Source organism: Leptopilina heterotoma, unplaced genomic scaffold (genome assembly GCF_015476425.1).
Source record: "Leptopilina heterotoma isolate Lh14 unplaced genomic scaffold, ASM1547642v1 Lhet_15, whole genome shotgun sequence".
In the NCBI taxonomy this organism is placed as follows: domain Eukaryota; kingdom Metazoa; phylum Arthropoda; class Insecta; order Hymenoptera; family Figitidae; genus Leptopilina; species Leptopilina heterotoma.
The window spans coordinates 1,642,421-1,665,168 of NW_025110867.1; the positions used below are offsets into that span (position 1 = coordinate 1,642,421).

Below are 22,748 nucleotides of genomic sequence, written 5' to 3' on the forward strand. Positions count from 1 at the left end.
AATAATTATTTTGAAATACCTAACCCTTGAATTAAATGTTGTGTTTGGTTATTGTCACGCATCGCTTTACCTACGGCCGTATTACACTCAGTTTACGTGATAATTCTTATCTCCGCCACAAGAGGGACGCTACAACCGTTTTCGCAACTGACAAGGCGACTCCAGTGTTTAAGTATCGAGAGATTCGTCGCGAGACCAGAGTATATCTGCAGATAATATATACTCTGGTCTCGCCCATATTGGTCCAATATTGTGAGTCAATCGGGGCCCAGCACGGCAACCAATATTGGGCCGATATTGGACCGATCATAGTCTATTGGCAATTTCTTACTGGGTACCTGTTATTTTAAATAGTCTCTTCAAATTTTCGTATGATTCTTTTATATCAGGAACGATGCACAACATTAATAGTTTTTTCACACTTGTTAATTTTGCTTCTGATTTAACGTTAACTTTTTTGCATTTAGACTTAAATATTTTTATCTTAGGCTCATAATTATCATCTTCACTGCTACAATCAGCATCAATTATTGATTTATAATTTTCAGTTATTATCGAGATGCATATTTTAAAAAATTTCTGTCCTCTGTCAGCTATAACTTTAAGTTTGCAATGTCCCATATCACTGGTCTCTTTTCTTCTGTCTTCAATGTTTCAAATTTAAATGTATCACTACTTTTATATACTTCTTTTAATGAGTTAATTTTTTTACTTATATGGCAATGATAACACAGAACCACAAAGGGAAATTGAGGTGGACATGTTCCAACCGTAGGTGATCTTCATGTTTTTAGGGTCGCTGATTACAATGCCGGTGTCTGCATGACCTCATTACGTCAGCATCAAGGTCAACTCAAGGTCAAACACCTTAATTTGAAATATTTAATTTTTTTGACCCCGGATTCAGAAAGAGCGGAAAATTTTACGTCCGAATACTTTTTGATCAATTTTTTGAATCTACCATTAAAGGTCAATTGGAAGTCATCTAGAAGGTCAAATTTTGATTTTATTCTCTTGTCCAGAAAGTTAGCTAGGAATGGATTTTAAAACAAATTGCTTTTTATGTTTTTGAGGTCGCTGATTACGATCCAGGTGTCCGTGTGACCAAGACTGATCAAGATGACCTTCAATTGACTTTTAAAGGTTGGTTCATAAAATCGATCAAAACCTATTCAGAAGTAAAATTTTCCGCTCTTTCTGAATCCGGGGTAAAAAAATTAAATATTTCAAATTAAGGTGTATGACCTTGAGATGACCTTGATGCTGACGTGTTGGGGTCATGCGGACACCGGCATCGTAATCAGCGACCCAAAAAACATAAAGATCACCTTCACTTAGAACATGTCCACCTCAATTTCCCTTTGTGCTCCTGTGTCAGTTTTCTGATTTGATTATTGATTTCATGACATATTATTTTCTACAAAGTAATTATCTAAACTTTCTTCAGAAAAAAAGTTTGCTTATCATTTTTTCCTCATTCAGTAAAACTTATTGCATTTTTTAAATTTCCTTTGTCATTACTAAGTTCCAGTTGAACGTTTTTAATTACTTTATTTTCTGCTGAAAATGTTCCATTATTCGCTTTCTTCCGCAAAACATTAGAAATAATTTGTTCTTGCTCTTTTTCAGGCAATCTGTCAATAAAATTAATAATAACATCCTTGCAGGGTGCAGACTTTGTATCGATAGGTTGTAATACATTTTCAGTATTTACTTCCGGTTTAAGTTTACTATGAAGACCGTTGCTTTTATCAATTTTTATCGATATTTTCTTATTACCTCGATCCCAAGTCACAAAGTCTATTAAGTCTGGATTTTCAGAAAAATGGAGATAAACCCAAAAAAACTTTTTTGATAAGGTATTTGTCCCTACTTCTATAAATTAATGGACCTTTAAATAAATATCTAGAAATTTATTAAAAAATTGAATATCTTTAATAAAATTACAAGAGAATTACAATTAGAAATTAATGCTATGTTTATTTTGAAAACAATTATGAATTCTGTAAAATAATGATCGTCTTTTTAAAGTCTCTTGAATTTCCTCAAGATGTTTGCCCCTTGATTCGGGTGCCATTAAATAAACTAATATCGTTCCTAAACCACAGCATAAACCAAAAATGAAAAATATCCAATGTATACCAGCTGATTTTGTCAATAGTTGAAAATAATAAACCGTTAGAAAACCAAAAATAATGTACACAAATTTTACAACAGTCACTGCAACACTTTTCACTTCATTCGCAAATAATTCACCTTGATAAATATAAAATATATTACTTGGTCCTGTACTCAATAGGACGTCATATATCGATAAGAATAAAATTGGTAAGAAACCAAAAATTTTTTCGGGTGGAATATTTTTTTCGAAATAGAAATAAACGCCGGTTGATATAAGTGATAGTGAGGAGATAAGTCCGGAGAATAGTAAAATGTTGCGACGTTTTATATTTTCGATAATTTGTGTACTAACTAGACAGGCTATTGCATTCAGGGCAGATAGTAAAATCATTGCCTTCTTTGGATCCATTGGAGTTGTTTTGTAGTTGAGTATTTGTTGTCCAAACGCACCGATTGCCGCTTGGCCAGAGAGAATATTCAGTAAACCGGTTGCAACGACTATTATCAGTGCTTTTCTGTTTGTTGGATTTTTTATTAATTTCCATATAATTATTTCCCTTGTATCACAATTTTGCGAATTTTCCTTTTTCATGTTTCCCTCCTCAGGGGAATTTAGTTTTGAATTCTCGTTTTGTTCAACATAATCTAAAGTTACTTTTAGTTTTTCAGTCTCTTCCTCTTTTTGTCGAATAGAATTCAATTTGTGCTCATTCCTTTGGTTTATTTCAAGAAAATATTTTGAATCGGGCATAAAGATGAATAGGATGACAAAACATATTGGTAGCATTAGGAGGACAAAATTCATTTGTTGATAGGTAAAGTAGGCGCCGAGGAACATTGTTAATAAGAAACCGAGGCCCATTGAGAGGCGGATGAGTATGAGAAATATTCCACGATTATTTTTGTTGCCAATTTCAGTCATGTAGACGGTCATTGCGCAGAGGCCGCCACCGTAGCCGGCACCACCGATTAGACGTGCACAGTAGAGAGTTTGGTGATTTTGGGCAAAAATTATTAGAAGCCATGATATTATTTGTGGTAGGGCGAAGAGTATTAGGGTCCATTTCCGACCGAGTCGATCGACAACGAGAGGATTTAGAATGAAGCCGATGATAAATCCAATTAGATAGAGGGACGCTATCCAGGAACTTTGATTTAGTGTGATTTTAATGTGAGACGCAGAACTCTCCAGAAATGGTAGTGCTGGTGAACTCCAGGATATTATTGTGCCGTAACCGGTGACGGTTATGCAACCTGGAAAAGAAAAATTCAGTTTAAGTTCTTTTGGAAGTAAGTTTTGTTTTTTAAAATTTGGTCCCTAACTTTAGCTAGGCACTACTTTTACTGCTTTCATTCACAGACTTCACCACTTCGACTTAATTCACTCAAAAGCTTCAAAAGAACGTGCTACTAATTTTTCAATAGAGATATTTTTATATTGCATATCAATAATATTTATAGTATTTTTGTACCAAAATATAACCCCAAAGTTGATTTGGCAAAATTTAAATTTTTTTAAGAGTTATTGTTTAAACAATTTCTACGCATCACATTATTGAAAAAATTTTTCCTAGCGTTCAATTTGATGAACTTTAATAAAATTTGGTATATGAGTAATATACAATAATCATACTTTTGATTTCGAACAAAAAATATTTGTTAGATTTTGTTCATAATTTGTTTAAAATAGCAACAATTATTATAAACAAAAATAAAATAAACTTCTTCGCCTAATTTCGTATTTTTTCTGGTCAATTATGATTCAGTATAATTATTGAATTAGGTAAAAAGTTATTAATATTTTTGTGATCGCGTTTGCTGCGCTCCATAGTGGAATAAAAAGACCAAATTTCGTTCAAATCAACTTTTAGACCACAATTTTTAACCAAATTAAAATTTGTTTTCCCTCTAACTCAGAACTAAATTCTAAAATGATCTATGAAAGTCGATTTTTTAAATTTTGTTTCATAAATTTTTAATGTTAATAAAAAGTGTAAAAAATGATATTTTAAACTTTTGAATATATTTTAAACAAATTTTTTTTACTTATTCAATATTGCATACATTCTATGTCTAGGGGTGTGTAAGTAGTAAAAAAATTGTTTCAAAAATTAAAAATTGTTATAAACAATTACATTTTACGCGAAGATATGACTAAAAATAATTTGCTTGTTTTATAAATTTACTTCAGCTAATTGCGATTAAACTTTCTTTTAATGAAATTTATGTTTTGCAATTATTTTTCTTAGTTATTTAAATAATTTTAATAAACAATTGCATTGTAGGGACGTTTTTAAACAGAAATAAAATAAATCTTGAAAAAAATATTTTCATCAAATTTAATTGTTAATGCTATTTATTTGTAAAAATAAGAGAAATTGAAGCAAAACTTCCTTTTCATTAGAAGAAATTAACTGTATAATATTTAATCTTAATTTATGAAACAGACGATTAATTGTTGACCAAAAATGTTTGATGAATATAATTGTTCATACAATTTGTTTATAAAAATGAGAAAGTTATTTAAAAAATAATTTATTTTAGATGACAATCTCTGGGCAGCTTAGAAGAAAACTTAATTGTAAAAATTCGATTTATTTCTGTCCAAAAATGTCCCTAAAATGCTTTTGTTTATTAAAATTGTTTAAATAATTAAGAAAAATTATCGCAAAACATCAGTTTCATTTAAAAAAGTTAAATTGCAATGAGCTGCAGTAATTTTATGAAAAAAACAATTTCCTTTAGGCGCCTAAAGTGTTATTGTTTATATAATATACTTTTCATTAACATTAAAAATTTATAAAACAAAATTTAAAAAATTGACTTTCATAGATCATTTTAGAATTTAGTTCTGAGTTAGAGGTAAAAAAATTAATTTAACTCTCTTTTGGAGTTGATTCGTATTTTTGCTCTGTTAATTTTAACTCCCTTCGCTTTAACTCCCAAATAGGTGCAACTTTTATAGAATCCTCTGGGGAGTTAAAATTTAACTCCCTTTTTTACAGTGTATTAAATTCTTTTGAAGAATTTCATTAAAGTTCTTAAAAATAAATGAATTAAAATTCATTTAGAAATTCATAGAAATTTATTAAAATTTTTGAAAATATTTTAATTTTTTCGAAGAATTTTGCTATTTATGAAAATTGAATTTTCGCAAACAAACAATAATAGTAACAGTTAAAAAAAAATATCTAATAATAAATGATAATAAAGTGATAATAATAAATTAATTATTATTATTAATAAATACGATATTTTTAGTAATTCTATAGTAACTTTAATTATAACAATTGTACAGAAATAATATTGAACTGTCATTTTTCTCTATCATTTAAAAATTAAATTTAGAATAAAAATTACATAATGAACTAGATTGTGTATTATATAATGTAGTGGGAGATTTTTAACTAACGGAAACGATTTATTTATTATTATCGGTATACAGTTAAGGTAGAAATTATTATCTCTGGCGTGTCAAAATAAGTACTTTAAAACACATAAATATAATTATATAAAAACTTTAGTCTTTAAAAATATTAAATTAGATAATAAAGTATTAATGTCACTTTTTGTTTCATTTAATATCGAAAAAAAAGTTTTGTCTATTTAGCATTATATTATTTATTTATTTACTAAACTTACCTGTGATTGCTGCTGCATACTGCAACGCCAAAATTGATTTTGATTTATCAGTCATTTTTGAGAATAAAATTTATTCGAATTAAATAAAATTAATTGGAATCATATGAAATCAATTAACATTGGAAAAATAACTAAAATTAATTAAAATTGAAAAAAGTAGAAAATAAAATTAAAATTACTTCAAACGAAAAAAAATTAAAATTAATTACAATTAAATAAAATTAATTTTTTTTTAACTTTGTAGAAATATCACAATATTTCATTTTTAATGTAAGTTTTTTGTGGAAAACAATATTGTTTTTGTTTTGGAAGAAAATGTACTTTTCTTCATGGCTGTATGCATTCGACTGAAATACGTATTTAAAAGATACACAACTTTTTCTCTCTTATCCAATTTCATTTTATCTATCACAAATGATACTATCGTGCACGGTGAATGAAAGAAAAATTACTTATTTCTATTTTTTTCTCTCTCTCACTCTTTCTATTCTAAGGTGATTAAGTGTTTTTATCAATAAATGCACAAACATATTTGTATATCAGTCAAAAATTAAATTTATTCCACATCGTAAATAATATTTTTTTTAATTAGTACAAAATCTCAACGTCGCATTATACACAGTCTTGAAGAATAAAATTAATTAAACTTCCTTTTTTTATTGAAAATAATTTAATTCAATTCTATATTACTTTTAATAAGTCAGCTCTTGAAGAAAAATTAATTAAATTTCCTTTTTTTTGTAGAACTTAATTTAATTCATTTCGATTCATCGCTCAAAGGAAAAATAATTGTTCTTTTTTTTATAGTTAAATAATTCAAATTAATCCACTTCATACCTCTAGAGAAAAATTAATTAAACATTTATTATAAAAAAAATTAAATTCGATTAGACTCAATTCCATTCACGTCTCTCTAAGAAAAATTAATTGAATTTTTTTTAATAGAAAATAATTCCATTAAATTCTTGCCTCGAGTAGAGAATTTACAAAATTTTCTTTTTCTATAGCAAATAATTCAATGTTAATTAAACGTTTGATCGATTAAAATCTTAATTAACTCTAAAATTAAATCGTCAAAATTTTTAATCCTCTGAATTCTGTAATTCATCTTATTCATTTAAGCTCAAATCTTCTTGGCTCAAATTTAATTTATCTGAACGTAAACCTATAGTATTTATAAAAATCATATATTAAGAAACAAAATTTTTGAAACTGATTTATTATTCTTTGTACAGACATTTTTCGCAGGAATTCAATTGTTTTGAATATAATTTTAATAAAATTTCTCGACCTTATTTAATAATTATAGTGTCTGAAATTTGGAGGTTATTAGTTTGAAAGCGTGTGGTGAAAACGTTAATTATAGTAAAAATAAGCGATAATCAATGTTTTTAGATCAAAATCATGATTTTTTAACCTTAAAAAAAGTGTTTATTGGAGTATAAAAACATTATTTGCAATTAATATTTGTTAAAGTAAACATTCTGTCAAATTACATTTATAACCATTAACCCTTGTGTTAATACGGATATCCACGACTACAGATTTTTTCATTTTATTCACATAAATATTAAAATTTCGTTTCAGAGTTTCAGATCTACGTTATTTATGTTAAATAAAAACAATTTCTTCAATAAAAAAATTTTTTTGTTATGAATAAATAAAAAATTAGTTAAACTATAGATATGCAGTGTCTGCACTCTAGTCAGATTTTAAAAATTTAAAATGGTGGATCCAATATGGCGTTTTCTAATATTGGATCCGCGATTTTGAATTTTTAAAAACTGACATCATATTCGAATGATTCTGTATTAATTTGAATTATTTTCTATTTTGAAGTAGATTGAATATTTTAGTTTCTATTGTAAAAATATATTTTTTATTAAAAGAATTTAATTTCATCTATAATTTCTATACAATTTAAGTCAAAACATTTTTTTATAAACCTTTTTTTTCTATTTTTTAAAATTCATGTTTTACTATTTTTTGCGTTTTTTTCTTTTTTGTTGTCTTTGTTTTGGGGCCGTCCATAAATTACGTAAGGTCATTTGGGTGGGGGGGGGGGTGGACAATTTTTCTATGTTAACTTACATGGGTGGGTACCTGGTTAAACGAATTTCTTACGTAAGATATATTTTCTTACACTACTCTATAAATTTCGGAAATTGTCAAGCTATGATAGGGTCGTTCCAGAATGAGCCAAAACGCAACGAAGACGCGACGCGTCCCAATGCCAAAGATGTTAATATTAAGCTAAATTTCTACATTAATATTTATTATTTTGACCAAAGTAAAATATGTTTAATAAATTTTATATAAATTAAGTATATTCTAAGAAATACAGAACTATACACTAAACACCAAACATTTGTTTATTAATTCATTTTATTAGTTAAACAATTTTTTGCAATGCTACTAGTAAATTCTCGTAATAAATACCTAAGCAAAAACTTACGTAAGATAGGGGGTGGGGTGGGTGGTTCAAAATCTTACGGAGCCTTACAGACGTGGGTGCATGGGTCAAAATTTAAGAAAAATGCCTTACGTATTTTATGGACGGGACGCATGATTATTCCCCAAATGTCATTTTTCCGAAATGTCATTTTACCGAACTGCACTTTTGCGAATAGTCATTTTTGTGAAAAGCCAATTTTGCGAAATGTCACTTTTGCGAATTGTAATTTTTACGAAAATCTATTTTTGCGAATTGTCATTTTTGCGAATTGTCAATTTTCCGAAAAGTCATTTTTGCGAATCGCCATTTTTACGATTTGTCAATTTTTCGAAAACTCATTTTTGCGAATTGTCATTTTTGCGAATCGCCATTTTTACGATTTGTCAATTTTTCGAAAACTCATTTTTGCGAATTGTCATTTTTACGAAAAGACATTTTTGTGAAATGTTATTTTTGTGAAAAGTCATTTTTGCGAAAAGTCATTTTTACGAATTGCCATTTTTGCGAATTGTCATTTTTAAGAAATGTCAGTTTTGCGAATTGTTACTTTTGCGAATCGCCACTTTTACGAATTGCCATTTTTACGAATTGTTATTTCTGTGAAAAGCTATTTTTGCGAATTGTCATTTTTGCGAATCGATATTTTTACGAATTGTCAATTTTCCGAAAAGTCATTTTTGCGAATCGCCATTTTTACGAATTGTCAATTTTTCGAAGTCATTTTTGCGAATTGTTATTTTTGCGAAAAATACAATAGTGAATTTATAGATACCTACAAGTTTCTATTGTATTTTTCGCAAAAATGACAATTCGCAAAAATGACTTTTCGGAAATTTGACAATTCGTAAAAATGTCGATTCGCAAAAATGACTTTTCGGAAATTTGACAATTCGTAAAAATGTCGATTCGCAAAAATGACTTTTCGGAAAATTGACAATTCGCAAAAATGACATTTCACAAAAATGTCTTTTCGTAAAAATGACAATTCGCAAAAATGAGTTTTCGAAAAATTGACAAATCGCAAAAGTGACAATTCGCAAAAATGACATTTCTCAAAAATGACAATTCGCAAAAATGTCAATTCGCAAAAATGACTAATCGTAAAAATGACATTTCAGAAAAATCTCTTTTCGCAAAAATGACATTTCACAAAAATGTCTTTTCGTAAAAATGACAATTCGCAAAAATGACTTTTCGGAAAATTGACAATTCGTAAAAATGGCGATTCGCAAAAATGACTTTTCGGTGAATTGACAATTCGTAAAAATTGCGATTCGAAAAAATGACAATTCGCAAAAATAGCTTTTCGAAAAAATGACAATTCGCAAAAGTGACATTTCGCAAAATTGGCTTTTCGCAAAATTGACTATTCGCAAAAGTGCAGTTCGGTAAAATGACATTTCGGAAAAATGACATTTGGGGAATAATCATGCGCCCCTTTATGGACGGTCCCTTTTGGCTTTTTTAAGACTCTTTTTTGCCTTCTTCTTTCTCCTAAAAATTAAAAAAAAATCAATAAAAAAATTTCTTCGACTTCAATAAAACTTGAATATCATCAAGATTAACCCCCTTTGTTTCCGGTGTAAGAATATAAACACTAAACGTACCAAAGAAAATACCAAATGCAAATGAAAAAAATGCCCAATACGTACCCACTGCATCGATAAAATTTTGAAATTGTAACAAAAACAAAAAACTCAATGTCATATAACTTATTTTATTGAATGCAATCGATTCACTTTTCACTTCGTGCGCAAACAATTCACCCTGATAAACATAAAAAACATTACCCATTCCACACGAGAGCATAACATCATAAGTTGTGATACCAACCAGTGGTACCCATTTAAATACATCGACATTCATTTTTGACTCTTGGCAGTAGAAGAAAACACCAACAAAAAGAAGGGCAATTGTTGCAATTACACCCGTTGAGGCGATTAAAAATTTTCTTCTTATTCTCTCGACAATTATTGTACTCAGGAGGGAAATAATCAGGGTTATCAGTGCAAGTGCCACTGACGCTTTCTCAGGTGCCAGAAATGCTCCTTCGTACGTGAAAATTTGTTGTGTGAATGTTGTTATTCCAGCGTGGCCAGAAAGAATGTTGGTCAGGCCCATTGTCAGCATTATTTCCAATGCTCGACGGTAATTTTGTTCTGAGTACAATTTGCAAAAAATGTTGTTTCTTAGAGTGGATTTTTTTGCTTGTTTCTCAGTTTTTACTACTTTTGTTTCAAAAGTACTTTTGGTGGTTTGTTTCACGGTTTTTACATCTCGTGGTTCAAAAGTATCTTCCGTTGTTGTTACTCCTCTAGGTTCAAATGTACCATCTGCGTTTTTTACTTCTCTAGGTTCAAAAGTACCTTTGGTGGTTTCTATTTCGGTTTTTACTCCTCGTAGTTCGAAAGTACCTCCAGTGGTTTGTTCTCTATTTTGTCCGGTAGATGATAAATTGTCACCATTTGCATTGGCCACAACGTTTCCTTCGTTGTCCTCTTTTCGAATGTGGTCAACTTTTGTCTTAACGATAAAAGTATCAAATTTAATTCTATCGATATTTTCCTCCTCCTCGCGTAAAAGTTTCAATTTAACAGTCGCGTTGTCTCTCTTTTCCTGCTCCTCTTTTCTACGATTGATATCACGAAAGTAGGATGAATCTGGTAGAAAGCTGAATGCAAGGACAAAAATTATCGGCATTGTTAGTAGGACGAGATTCATGTTTTGATAGTTTAAAAATGCTCCTAAAATCATGGTGAAGAGGAAACCTAAGTTCATCATGCATTTTAGAAGGACGAGAAATATGCCACGATTTTTGACGTTGCCGATTTCGGAGATGTAGACGGTTGATGATGATATTCCGGCACCGTAACCAATTCCGCCGATTACTCTTGCTATGTAGAGATTTAGTGTGTTTTTGGCGAATATTATTAGAAGCCATGAGGCGACTTGTGGTAGAGAGAAGAGGAGGAGGGTTCGTTTACGTCCGATTCGATCGACAAATAGGGGATTTAGAAGGTAGCCGATTATTAGGCCGAGAGGATAGAGAGAGGCAATCCAGGCACTTTGATTTTTTGTTATGGGAATTATTGATGATTTGCTTAATAAATAGGGTAGAGCTGGTGATGGCCAAGAGTAGCCGCAGACAAATCCAATTGCGGTGATGGAGGCTGCAAAAAATGTTTAATGGAATTAGTGTATTTTATGGTTAGTGATAATTTTGAATTTTTATGTGAAAAGCAAAAAAGGTAGGTAATTGATTTGGGAGTAATTAATCGGAAACAATTTTCAAATTATACGAAAGAATCATTACGATAAAGAAAATTTTGAAACATTTAGAGTTATCTAAAACAATTTAACCGAATTAAAAATTTCCGGGTATTTCCGGTGGATTTGTAAAGTTCTATTTTTTAGTTTAAAATATTTCAGGGTATTTTGCGGAAAAGCAAATTAACTATCTTTTTGATCCAGAAAAATTAGGGTACCTTTAAAATATCAATTTACTTAAAAATAATTCCAAAAATTTTCGGGACATTCGCGGTATTTTGAAATAGTTAATTTTATGTTATCTAATGGATAATTTTTAGCAGATTCGTCAGTAAACTATTTTTTAACAATGGAAAATATTCTGAAAAATTTAGAATTGTTTAAATAACAATTAACTCGAATTAAAATTTTCCGGGCAGTTCCGGTACTTTTATAAAATTAATTTTTTTGGTTAGAATACTGTATAGTTCTTTTGAAAATAAGTAAGATTACCTTCTTTTTTCACTCAAATTGCACAGGTAAATACATGATCAAACAAACGAGGAAATATTTTAACACGTGTAAAAAATTTTTCTCATATATTTATAAGTGTATCAAGCATTGATTTAAGTGTCTAAATCGACACGTGTTTAATACATGATTATTTTTAACAGTGTCGTATTTTGCAACAATGTTAGATTACTTATCTGCTCACAATAAAAAGTATTAGGAAGCATTTAAAATTGTTTAAATAATAATAATGTACTCTATATAAAAAATTTCCTGGTAGTTCTGTTATTTCTATATATAAAATGAACTTTTTTAACGTAAAATACTGCAGGGTCAACGAAGTCTTATTGTAACTGTTTTTTTTAAGTAGAAAGTATTCCGGAATCATTTAGTTTAAGTAACAGTTTACTTAGTTTCACTTAGTTCGAAAATTTCCGGGTAGTTTCGGTATTTTTAAAGCGTTAATTTTTTTCAAGTCTTTTCAATTCGTTAAGATAAATTTTTTGGAACCACTTTTGCTCGACTAACCTCCAAACAAGTAGACAAAATTTTGAGTTCTTTTCAACAGTTTGTTTTAAGGAGTTAATTTTTTTATTTTGAATTTTTTGTTTGAGATTTTGATACTTATGTTTTTTTAAGAATATAGATTAGACTAATTTATTTGTCTTTAGCCTTTTAAATAAGTACAGGTCTCGGACTCACGCGCTAATTTCGCTAATTTAATGAAATTTATAACTGTTCCATAAAAATTTTTTTACCGTGAATCCTATTTAGCTACTATTTTTATAAATAAGTTACTGACACTAATTTCGTTAAAAAAGCCACTGGTGATATTACTTAGACTTACTTTCATTTTCTTTGAAAAATCGTTGACGTGGTTTTGATTTAAATTAAAATTTCATTCATAGTAAAAAATAATGCCAAAATGGATTATTTTAATTTTTTGGTGTTAATTTAATTTTCAAAGTTTTTTAATATCTCACAATTTACGGTAAAGTGATTTTACATTTATATAATCAATAAATTGTTTATAATAGAAACGCAATACAAAATAATAGACCTTAGGATTTATTGTTTTATATGTTAAAAATGTAAATTTATACTAAATTTAATCAAGAATTTTTTTTACAATAGAAATGCAATAAAAATAGACTTTACACTATTAAAAAAAATAAACAATAAAAATTATACCTAATAATTGTTATTGAGATCAAAGTAATTTTTTTATATTTAAAATGTAATAGTCTTTCTCGAAAGCGGTGGATATATAGGAAGGTTATATAAATATAAATAAAAATAAATATGTGTAAATAGCGATCGTTATTAGCTTATGCGTTTTAATATTTAAGTTAGATTCATGTGCTTAGGGTTTAATAAAATTGTCTAGTTTAAGAATATAATTAATCTTGTAATTGGGAGTCTTTAGGCATTACAAAAAGTGGTGACATATCCGAACAGTAATGTTCGAATATTGTAATTATTAACAGAAAATTTTTCTCCGTTATTCTTAAATTCAGTCCGAAGCCTGTAATTATTCAATTCAATTTGAATTAATTGTATTTTCGTCTTACCTGTGAACGCAGCCGTATACTGCAGTAATGCATGATTTTCCTTATTCTTCGGCATTATTTTTTTCAAAACAATTTCGCCTCATCGAAATTTTGTCTTTTCGAAATCGAAAATTATTTTTTCAATTTACTACATAAAGAATTTTCCTTTTCACAGTTATTTCATATTTCACTTTTTTGCATTTGAAATTTGCAATTTAGTTTTTCTTACAAATTTAGTTGTTTGGTCACTTGAGAGTTTAAAATTATTTGTGTAAATTCAAAAATATTTTTTTACACAATTTTGACAATTTCTTTCAAGATGTTAATTTTCTATCACAAATTTTTCTTTTCTTTCATAATGTTTAAATAATTTTTTTGAAGTTTTAAATCTTAATCAGAATTTTCTTTTTTTTATTATTTTATTTCAATTTTGTTTAAATTTAATGTTAATTTGAAATCTAAATTTAATTTTTTTTAAATACTAATTCATATTTCAGTTTGAAATTTTTTGCTTTCTAGTGTTTATATGCTTTACATTTGGATCTGAAATGAATTATAGAATTTTTGAGATTAAATTTATTTAAAAAAAACGATTGACATGTCCCTTACTGTAGGCGACCTTTTTATAAAGAAAGTAAATCGACTACTGCCAATAGAATGTAACAATTAATCTTTTATTTCTTATCTGAAAATCTTTTATTTACCATTCGTATCATCTATTATTACCTTCTGAAAGCCTTATTCATAAATTAAAAAAAAAATCTTGAATGCAATGTAAACATGAAAATTTTAGATAAATCATCATTAGGAAGGTCATATAGATGTAACAAAATTTCTAGTTTTCTTTCAAAATTTTGACATTTTTCGTTGCCTATCCCAATAAAGTTAACTAAAACCTTAATATTAACAAAATTTATAATCAGTCGTAATTTTAATTTATTTTTGATTTTTATTAATTGTTATTAGTATGTTTCTTATTATTACCGACTAATATTATATTTTTAATACCTACTATTTTCTCTCTAAATTTGATTTAGTAAATTTTATTAATATGTAGTAATTTCAATTAATTTATTAGTAAAATTTATTAAATAAATTTCAGAGAGATTACTATTATTATTTTTATTACTTTATATTATGAGTATTATTATTATTTTTATTATTTTTTTATTATTTTTCTTATTATCATTATTAATCAAATTATTAATTTAATTAATTTTTCAGATTGAGAAACTGGAAGATGGATGAAAAATGTTGAGTTTTTATATTTTTGTATTAATATTTAGGTACGTATAATCTCTAAATAGTGTCGGTAGGATCTATTTTTTTTACTGTCGCTACGTTTTTTTATTTATAAATTTTTCCGCAACATTAAAGTATTTTATTTGTATTGCTCTAAAATGCATTTTAATAAAATATTATTTACTTAAAAGTGAATGTAAAATTGCTCTTTTAAAATTAAATGTAAATTTACTTTAGAAAGAAAAAATTAAAAAAATTTTTTTTTTAAATTAAAATACTTGGCATTAGATATTTAAAAGAAGAGTGTTTCAATATTTCTTTTTTATTTATTTTTGCTTCCTCATGAGGAAGCTTTGCATTCGTGACGATTTTCAAATTTTCAAAACAAGGTTATATGGACTCATTTTTATCTAGAATACATGTATATGAAATTCTGAGCAAATGTCCAGATGTATGTGTGTGTATACAAAATATTGTGTAAGAATTATCTCAGACACGTTTTGACGGATTGTCCGGAAATTTTGCAGGTTTATTGCAGTCATTAATACCTAAAATCTGACACAAGGAAATTTTGTAGGCGCATTGCAGTCTTTAATACCTAAAATCTGACACAATATATCTACATTTTTTTACAATTTTTTCAAATGTTTTTTTTCTATATAGAAATTTTAATTAACTCTTGTCAAAATTATATTCCTGGAACGAAAACGAATCAATTCATGTAAATAATTTATAGCATCATTGTCATTTTTAATTTACACTTAATTTAATCTATACTTTATTAAATATTTTATTTTGAATTACAATTAATTAGATTGATTCAATTAATTTTAAATTATTGTTGTTATTATTATTATTATTATTATTATTTATTTAGATATATATATATATATATATATACAGGACATGCTTGAACGTAACTTTGATCTTATAAAATATCAAATATAATAACAATTTAATGTTAATTAATTAATTATGGAAGTTTTTCAAGCAAATATTTTTTTGTAAATATTACAATGTAAAACAAACATTAACTTAATTTTTATAATGTTTCGACCGATTGGTGCATTGAAATTCAACTGTGACGACTCGATTCTGGCTTCGCGCGGCAGCGAATGAGAGAGAAAACAGGAACAAATTCATGCGGGGAAACGATGATCTTTTGAGTTTCTTTACATTACTCGTGAAACATCAATATTTATTATTCTCCAGCAAAAATTCGTCTCTGTTTCCTCTCATTCCTCAAGTAACTTGTAAGTTTGCAGCAAACTTACACAACAAGATTTGCAATCTTACACGTAAGCTTGCTGCAAATTTGCTGCAAGTACTAAAATGTCCTACTTGCTGCAAGATTACACAGCAAGCTTCCGACAAACCTACACTGCAAGCTTGCTACAATATGACTATGAAAATTTGTCACACACTTACATCGCCAGCTTACAAAATTCTTATGCGTCAAGCTTGCTGTAAACTTTAACAGCAAACTTTTTGTACAAACTTTCTTCAAGCTTCTCTAAATTTTTTTTTAATTTTTAATGCATTTATTATTAAATTTTTTAAAATACATTTACAAAACGTTTCTTTCAATTTTTTAAAATTCTGTCCACATATCTGAAAATTAAAAAAAATTTTGTTAGTGCATATTAAATGTAGACAAAATAACTTCAAATTTCTATAAAAATTTTAAAGAAGTATTTAAAGCTACTATGTTATTTCAATAATAATTAATTTTAATTATAATAAAAATTTTGTTCACTATTGTTAATTGTTAACATAAATTATTATTTATCTGAATTACATAAAATCTTTTTTACAATTAATTCAATAAAAGTTATTTATAAATATAATAATAATAATGAGGGTAAACTCTGTAAAGAGATACCGGGATGCACTCCCTTTGCGGAAACTTCCTGCTATCTTGGAGAGACACATCGACCTCCACGTCCGAACGAACTTGTTCATGTGCCCTTGGATATCATAGACGTCGCATCAATGCTCCGCCAATGCTATAACGTCTATGTAACTAACGGAGGCGGTTCAGGGCCCATCCTGGCCAGATGGTCGTACCCTGTTAAGGCCCGATTGTCCATCGACACGGGACAAAGAATAAAAAAAATGAAATGGATAAAGATTTAAAAAAATTACTCCAAGTGGGTACCTCAGAAGAGGGTAATCCCACCACCGATTCTGATCGGGTGCAAGCCCCGATAGTCGGTGCAGATGGCTCCAAGGATTTTGGAGGGAGCCAAAGCAAAAATTCTGAGGATGTGGGACTTAGCAGATTCAAAGGTAATGTTTTAGAACAGGTCGATCTGATCCCTAAAATACTGGAAAGTATGTGGCGTGCTTGCAAAAAGCAAAGAAATATTAGCAAGGATGTTCAGGATGGAATGGTGGCATTGGGGAAGGTGCACGAGGTGCTTCGCAGTAACCTGCGTTTTATACCTAAGCCCTTCATTAGCCCATGCAAACCAAGGTCGAATCCTGAAACTCCTGGATCGATGTCGCACGCCACATGTAGCGAGAGCAAGTCCATCGACCCAAGGAAGCGCCCTAGAGAGTTTGAAGGTCCGGAGACTGATTCTACTGTGACCACTCCCAAGGGCAAGAGGGTAAAGAGCAAAGAGACCAAGGCAAACCCTACTGCTATGGAGACGGAGGTGAGTAAGGCTGCTTCGGCCAGGGTTGCTTCTTATTCGGAGGCAACTGTGGAAAATAAGTCTGAAAACAAAAATGACTTCGAAACCGTCTCCAATAGAAAACGAGAGGCCCGTAAGAGAAAGGCCTTGAAGAGAGCGGAGGAGAGGGAGGGACTTCAGAAGCGCCCCTCAAAATTAGAACCACGGAGGCAATAAAAATTTCGGCCCGGAATCCAGAGACCTACTATGATCTTATAAAACTGGCAACAACTTCGGTAAAGCCAGAGGAAACTGGCACCGAGATTGTGAAAATTAGGAGAACTCTTAAAAAGGAGGTTCTTGTTGTGGTCAAAAAGGGGGGTGAAACTTCAAAGTTCGCTGAGAATCTTACCTCCGTCCTTCAGGACAAGGCCGAGGTTATGGCTCTTGTCAGTAAAAAGACCCTCGAAATTCAAGAACTCGACGAAACAACTTCAGAGGCGGACGTTTTAACTGTCTTAAAGGATAAGTTGCAAAAGCCCGAATTAGCTGTGACTTGCCGACTTTTGACACGTTTTGGTGGTACGAAAGTGGCACTAGTACGCTTGAGTGAAACGGACAGCGAGAGTCTGCTTAAGCTAGGCAAAGTGCGTATTGGTTGGATAAACGCATCCATCCGAACGCACTTAGAAGTGACAAGATGTCAAAAGTGCTTAGCCTATGGACACGTGACCCGAATTTGCAAGGGCCCCGACAGAACAAAAAACTGTCGGAGATGCGGCGAAGCGGGACACTTCTCCAAAAAGTGTACTAGTGACAAGCCAAAGTGCATAACGTGTACAGGTTTGGAAAAAACGGAAGTCAACCATATCCCTGGAAGAATTTCTTGCCCGGTTTACAAGGAGGAACTGGAGAAACTTAAAAGGGTAAATCCCTAAAGCTCCTTCAAGTCAACCTGCATACAAGTAAGGATGCACAGGTGCTCCTGATGCAAACAGCTAGGGAAAATGAGGTCGATATCCTGTTCTGCAGTGAGCAGTATCAAGGAAGCGACCTCGCACCTTGGTATCAGGATAAGGCGAAGAGAGCCGCCATCAAGCTGTGCAACCCAGAATTCCGGGTTGACAAGTTCTTGAAAACAAGCAGCGGGTTTGTGTGGATAGAGGTGGCTAATATACGTATGTATAGCTGCTACTTCTCACCCAACGACCCACTGACCACCTTCGAAGCCAATATAGAAAACCTAAAATCAAGCCTCATAGAATCCAAGCTGGATGTCATCATCACTGGCGATTTTAATGCAAAATCGCCAGAGTGGGGTGAGACGAGGCTCGACAAGAGAGTTAATTCTGATTGGAGAAATTGTCTAAGAACGATTTATTAGTTGTAAACCGGGGCAAAACCTGGACATTTAGACGAGGTGCGATCGGATCGATTATAGATCTAACGATCGCATCGTCTAATATATTTAGCCGCATAAGCGACTGGCAGGTCTCTGAGGAATATATAGCAAGTGACCACCAGTATATTGAGTTCTCAGTCTCAATGGAAGACAAACGAGGAGGAAAAAGACAGAAAGCTCCTAGTCGCAAAATCTTCTCGTGGAACATTAAGAAACTCGACAAGGAGAAGTTCGGCCGGTCCCTAAAAGAATCTATCTTAATTGATGATTCTGGTTGGGTGAGATGGCCGAAAAGTCTAAATGGAGAGGTGCGAGCGGTGCGAAATATAATCGTCACTGCTTGCAATGCGTCGATGCCACGTCGCAAAGGCGCCTTTCCAAGGAAAAAATCCTTGCACTGGTGGTCAGAGAAGCTGGCCTCCTTGAGAAAGGAATGCCTCAAAGCAAGAAGGACATACACCTGATCTAAGGGAGATCCTTTGCTAAAAGAGGCTTTCAAGGAGGCAAAAAAGAACCTCAAAAAAGAGATCCGCAAGTTTCGATGCCGTAGCTGGAAGACCTAATCGAGGAAGTCGATAAGTACCCATGGGGCCTGGCTTTTATAATCGTGACTAAGAAATTAGTGACGAGGCAAAAGACCCCCGGCCTGGACAATCCCGATTGGGTCAAAAAGATAATAAGTTCTTTGTTTCCTCCTGCAGAGCCATACCTTAAAAGGGACTGGAGTTTTTGCAAAGTCGAAGAGGAAGAACTCTTCACACTTAACGAATTGCACAAAGCAGGCAAAAGATTGAAAACAGGCAAGGCGCCTGGAATCGATGGGATAAGTAACGAGATCCTAAAGTTGGTATTCGACACTTCACCCCAGATTCTGCTTCGATGCTTCAATCTTTGCCTTGAGAGAGGAGAGTTCTTCCGCGACTGGAAGCGACTGAGGTTGGTCCTCTTAAGGAAAGGTGAATAACCTCTAGATAAGGATTCATCGTACAGGCCTATATGCCTGCTAGATACGATGGGTAAACTTCTAGAGGATATGGTTCTGCAGAGAATGCAAAGCCACTTGACCGAAGAGAATCGTCTATACGATCACCAATTTGGTTTCCGTAAAGGCAAGTCCGCAGTTGATGCCATCCAGGCAGTTGTGGACATAGCCAAAGCAGGAAAAAACAAATTGGGACCTGGAAAAAAGAAGAGCTTCTGCGCGTTGGTGGCAATTGACATACGCAACGCGTTTAATTCCGCAAGATATAAAGATCTCATCGAGTCGATGAAAAAGAAAAACATGCCGCCCTACTTGTTGCGGATAATGGATAATTATCTTAGCGACAGGTGGGTTATATATGAGGGAGACACCTGCACTCTGAGGGAAGAGATGCAGCGTGGGGCTCCTCAAGGCTCGAGGGTGGGTCCATTTGTAGGGAATGTACTTTACGATGATTTTCTGCAAATGGATCTGCTCGAAGGTGCGGTGATCATCGGCTTTGCGGACGACGCGTTGTTCGTGTGCACTGCCGAAAGTGAGGAGGCTCTTGGGATATTGGTGAACGAATGTCTGCGACTAGCAAAACGCTGGCTGGATACCAGAGGTCTTGAAATGGCCCTGGAAAAGACCGAGGCACTGCTGGTCACAGACAGACGTGGTTATGAGCTCCCACGAATCGTGATAGACGGATTCGAGGTCAAGTGGAGTAAGCAAATTAAATATCTTGGTGTGGAGTTGGATGGAAGGTTAAACTTCCACCACCACATTGCTACGGTGTCAAATAAGGCGATCGAGTGTGCTGCTAATCTTTTACGGTTAATGTCAAACGTAGGCGGACCCCGTGAAAAAAAACAGAGACTTGTGGCGAGTGTCGCCCACGCTAAAATGCTCTATGCAGCACCAGCGTGGGCCCTATCCCTGAGGAGTAAAAGATGTGTGACTATCTGTGAAAAGATACTGTCGGCGCAGAGATCGATAACAACGCGTATCATCTCTGCATATAAGACGGTATCTACGAGTGCTGTGCAGGTCCTTGCAAGTGTCCCGCCAGCAGATCTTTTGGCGAGGGAAAGGGAAGAAATGTTTCTCTTTTCTAAAGAAAGCAGTTCCTCGGATGAGGAATTAAGACCAAGCAAGGGCCTGATCCGCAAAGAAGCGAGGCACAGGCTCATAGAAAGATGGCTAGAAAGATGGGATGGTGAGGAAAAAGGTCGATGGACTTATCGCCTTATCCCGGCACTCGCCACCTGGATAAATAGGAAACACGGTCAGGTTTCCTATTATTTGACTCAGGCGCTCACAGGTCACGGGTGTTTTAACTCGTACCTGTGTCGCTTTAAATTACGCGAGGACGAGGTGTGTGCATATTTCCAGTTCCCTGAGGACAGCGCGGAGCACACCCTCTTCTCATGCAAGAAGTGGGACTTGGAGAGGCAGGCCATGTTCGAAGGTGTAAACAGTCAAGTTACACCGGAGAACATGGTATCGCTGATGACCCAGTCAAAAGAAAATTGGCGGCAAGTCGAGAACTTCATAATCTCGGTTATGTCGAGGAAAGATCTCGACGGCCGCCAAAAAGCGTGATTTAAATAGCTTTTAATTTGTTCGTTTGTTTTTTATTAATTTATTTTGTGATTTAATTGTCCTTAAACATTTTTTAATTTGTTTTGTGTTTTTTTTATTTGTTTTGTCTTTTCAACGTTATCTACGTGTTTACTTTTTTTTCTTTATTTTTCTTTTCTTGTTTATATCCGTTTGCAATTTTATCTTTTGACTTTTTACACTTCTTAATTTTTTTTCTTTTTTGTATTGTTGTGCTGTAAATTCCGCTTAGACTATGAAATAGTTTAAATCTTTTTTTAACTACGGACGCAGGAAAACCGCAGAGAGAAGAAGAAAGTCGCATAAGCGACAGAGTTGGAGCGCCACCCTCGAAGGCTAAAGTCTTACGACAGTTCCGAGGGAGGGTAAAGGGCTCCAGAAGAAGGGTTACGGGTTTTAGTGGGTCGGGCTGATAGTAGGTCGCCAGGTTATTAAATTTAATTTTTTTATAGATTTATTTTTCTTTTTTTTTATTTCCTTTTGTTTTATCATACCAACCCCAAAAAAAAAATAATAATAATATTAAATACTTACTTTTTTCAGCCAAGTTAAAAACTTGGCTGCCTCGTGCAGACCTTGAATATTGAATATTTTTAATATTTGAATATCAAAATACTGAATTTAATCAATTTTTTCATCACCAGACTCGGAACTGCTTGAATCGAGTTCAATGTTTTCAGTTTCATTTTCTTTATCGGCATTATGATATTTCTTCCTGAAATAAATAAAAATATGAATCTCACTGTAAACGCAGGCCTCGAATCTACGTTAAAGCGCAAAAAAATTGCTTTTAGTTGATTAATAAATACAAAATCGAAAAATTCGTTTACTTAATTAATTTTTAAAATTGAAGTTAAGATTATTAAGATATATAAAAATTCTTAAGAACTTTTGGAAAATGATTTTATTTAATTGATTCAGGTATGAAGTTTAGTTGAAAATTGTACGTTTACAAGCGTCGGTTCAGTAAATTTTCTGTGTAATTAATAAACTGAAACTTATTGTGACCACCCTGATTGGGTTTAGACTTTATCTTACGTTTTCTTTTATAAATAAAATTGTTAATTAAAAAACAAAAATTTCAATTAGCAATGTATAATATTAACTAATTCAAAAATTTGTTAGTCAGGGAAATGAAAAATTAGTTAGGGAAAATTCGTGGAATTCTGACAATAAAATTTTGCGGCCACCCTGAATTATTTAAAAGTTTAATAATTTTGTTAAAGACATATTTAAATTCTTTTTTTGTTTTTGCACGAAAATTAAAATTTTAAAAAATTTATTTTTAAACCTTCTAAACATTTTGATTTAATTTCATGTTGAAATAAATTATTTTTAACAAATTATTTATTTATTTATATAAATATATTATATAAAT

At 31.5% G+C, this 22,748-nt stretch overlaps 2 protein-coding genes across 3 annotated transcripts; both read right to left on the bottom strand.

Moving 5' to 3' along the window:
- Window positions 1-1,886: 1,886 nt before the first annotated feature.
- Window positions 1,887-6,066, bottom strand: LOC122498425 (facilitated trehalose transporter Tret1-2 homolog). Its single transcript, XM_043606142.1, has 2 exons — window positions 5,764-6,066; window positions 1,887-3,375 (listed from the first exon to the last, which is right to left on the bottom strand). The coding sequence occupies exons 1-2, from the start codon at window positions 5,816-5,818 to the stop codon at window positions 1,961-1,963; spliced, it is 1,470 nt and encodes a 489-aa protein (XP_043462077.1). The 5' UTR covers window positions 5,819-6,066; the 3' UTR covers window positions 1,887-1,960.
- Window positions 6,067-6,532: 466 nt separating this feature from the next.
- On the bottom strand, window positions 6,533-13,770 carry LOC122498470 (facilitated trehalose transporter Tret1-like). 2 transcript variants are annotated; one of them, XR_006301231.1, is made up of 3 exons: window positions 13,546-13,770; window positions 9,668-11,388; window positions 6,533-8,323 (listed from the first exon to the last, which is right to left on the bottom strand). XR_006301231.1 is itself a non-coding variant. In XM_043606203.1 (2 exons), exons 1-2 carry the CDS (start codon window positions 13,598-13,600, stop codon window positions 9,731-9,733), a joined length of 1,713 nt encoding a protein of 570 aa, XP_043462138.1. In that variant the 5' UTR covers window positions 13,601-13,770; the 3' UTR covers window positions 9,553-9,730. The 2 variants fall into 2 exon arrangements, 1 of the variants encoding a protein (XP_043462138.1); XM_043606203.1 differs by lacking the exon at window positions 6,533-8,323 and having other exon boundaries at window positions 9,553-11,388.
- Between the last annotated feature and the right edge of the window lie 8,978 nt (window positions 13,771-22,748).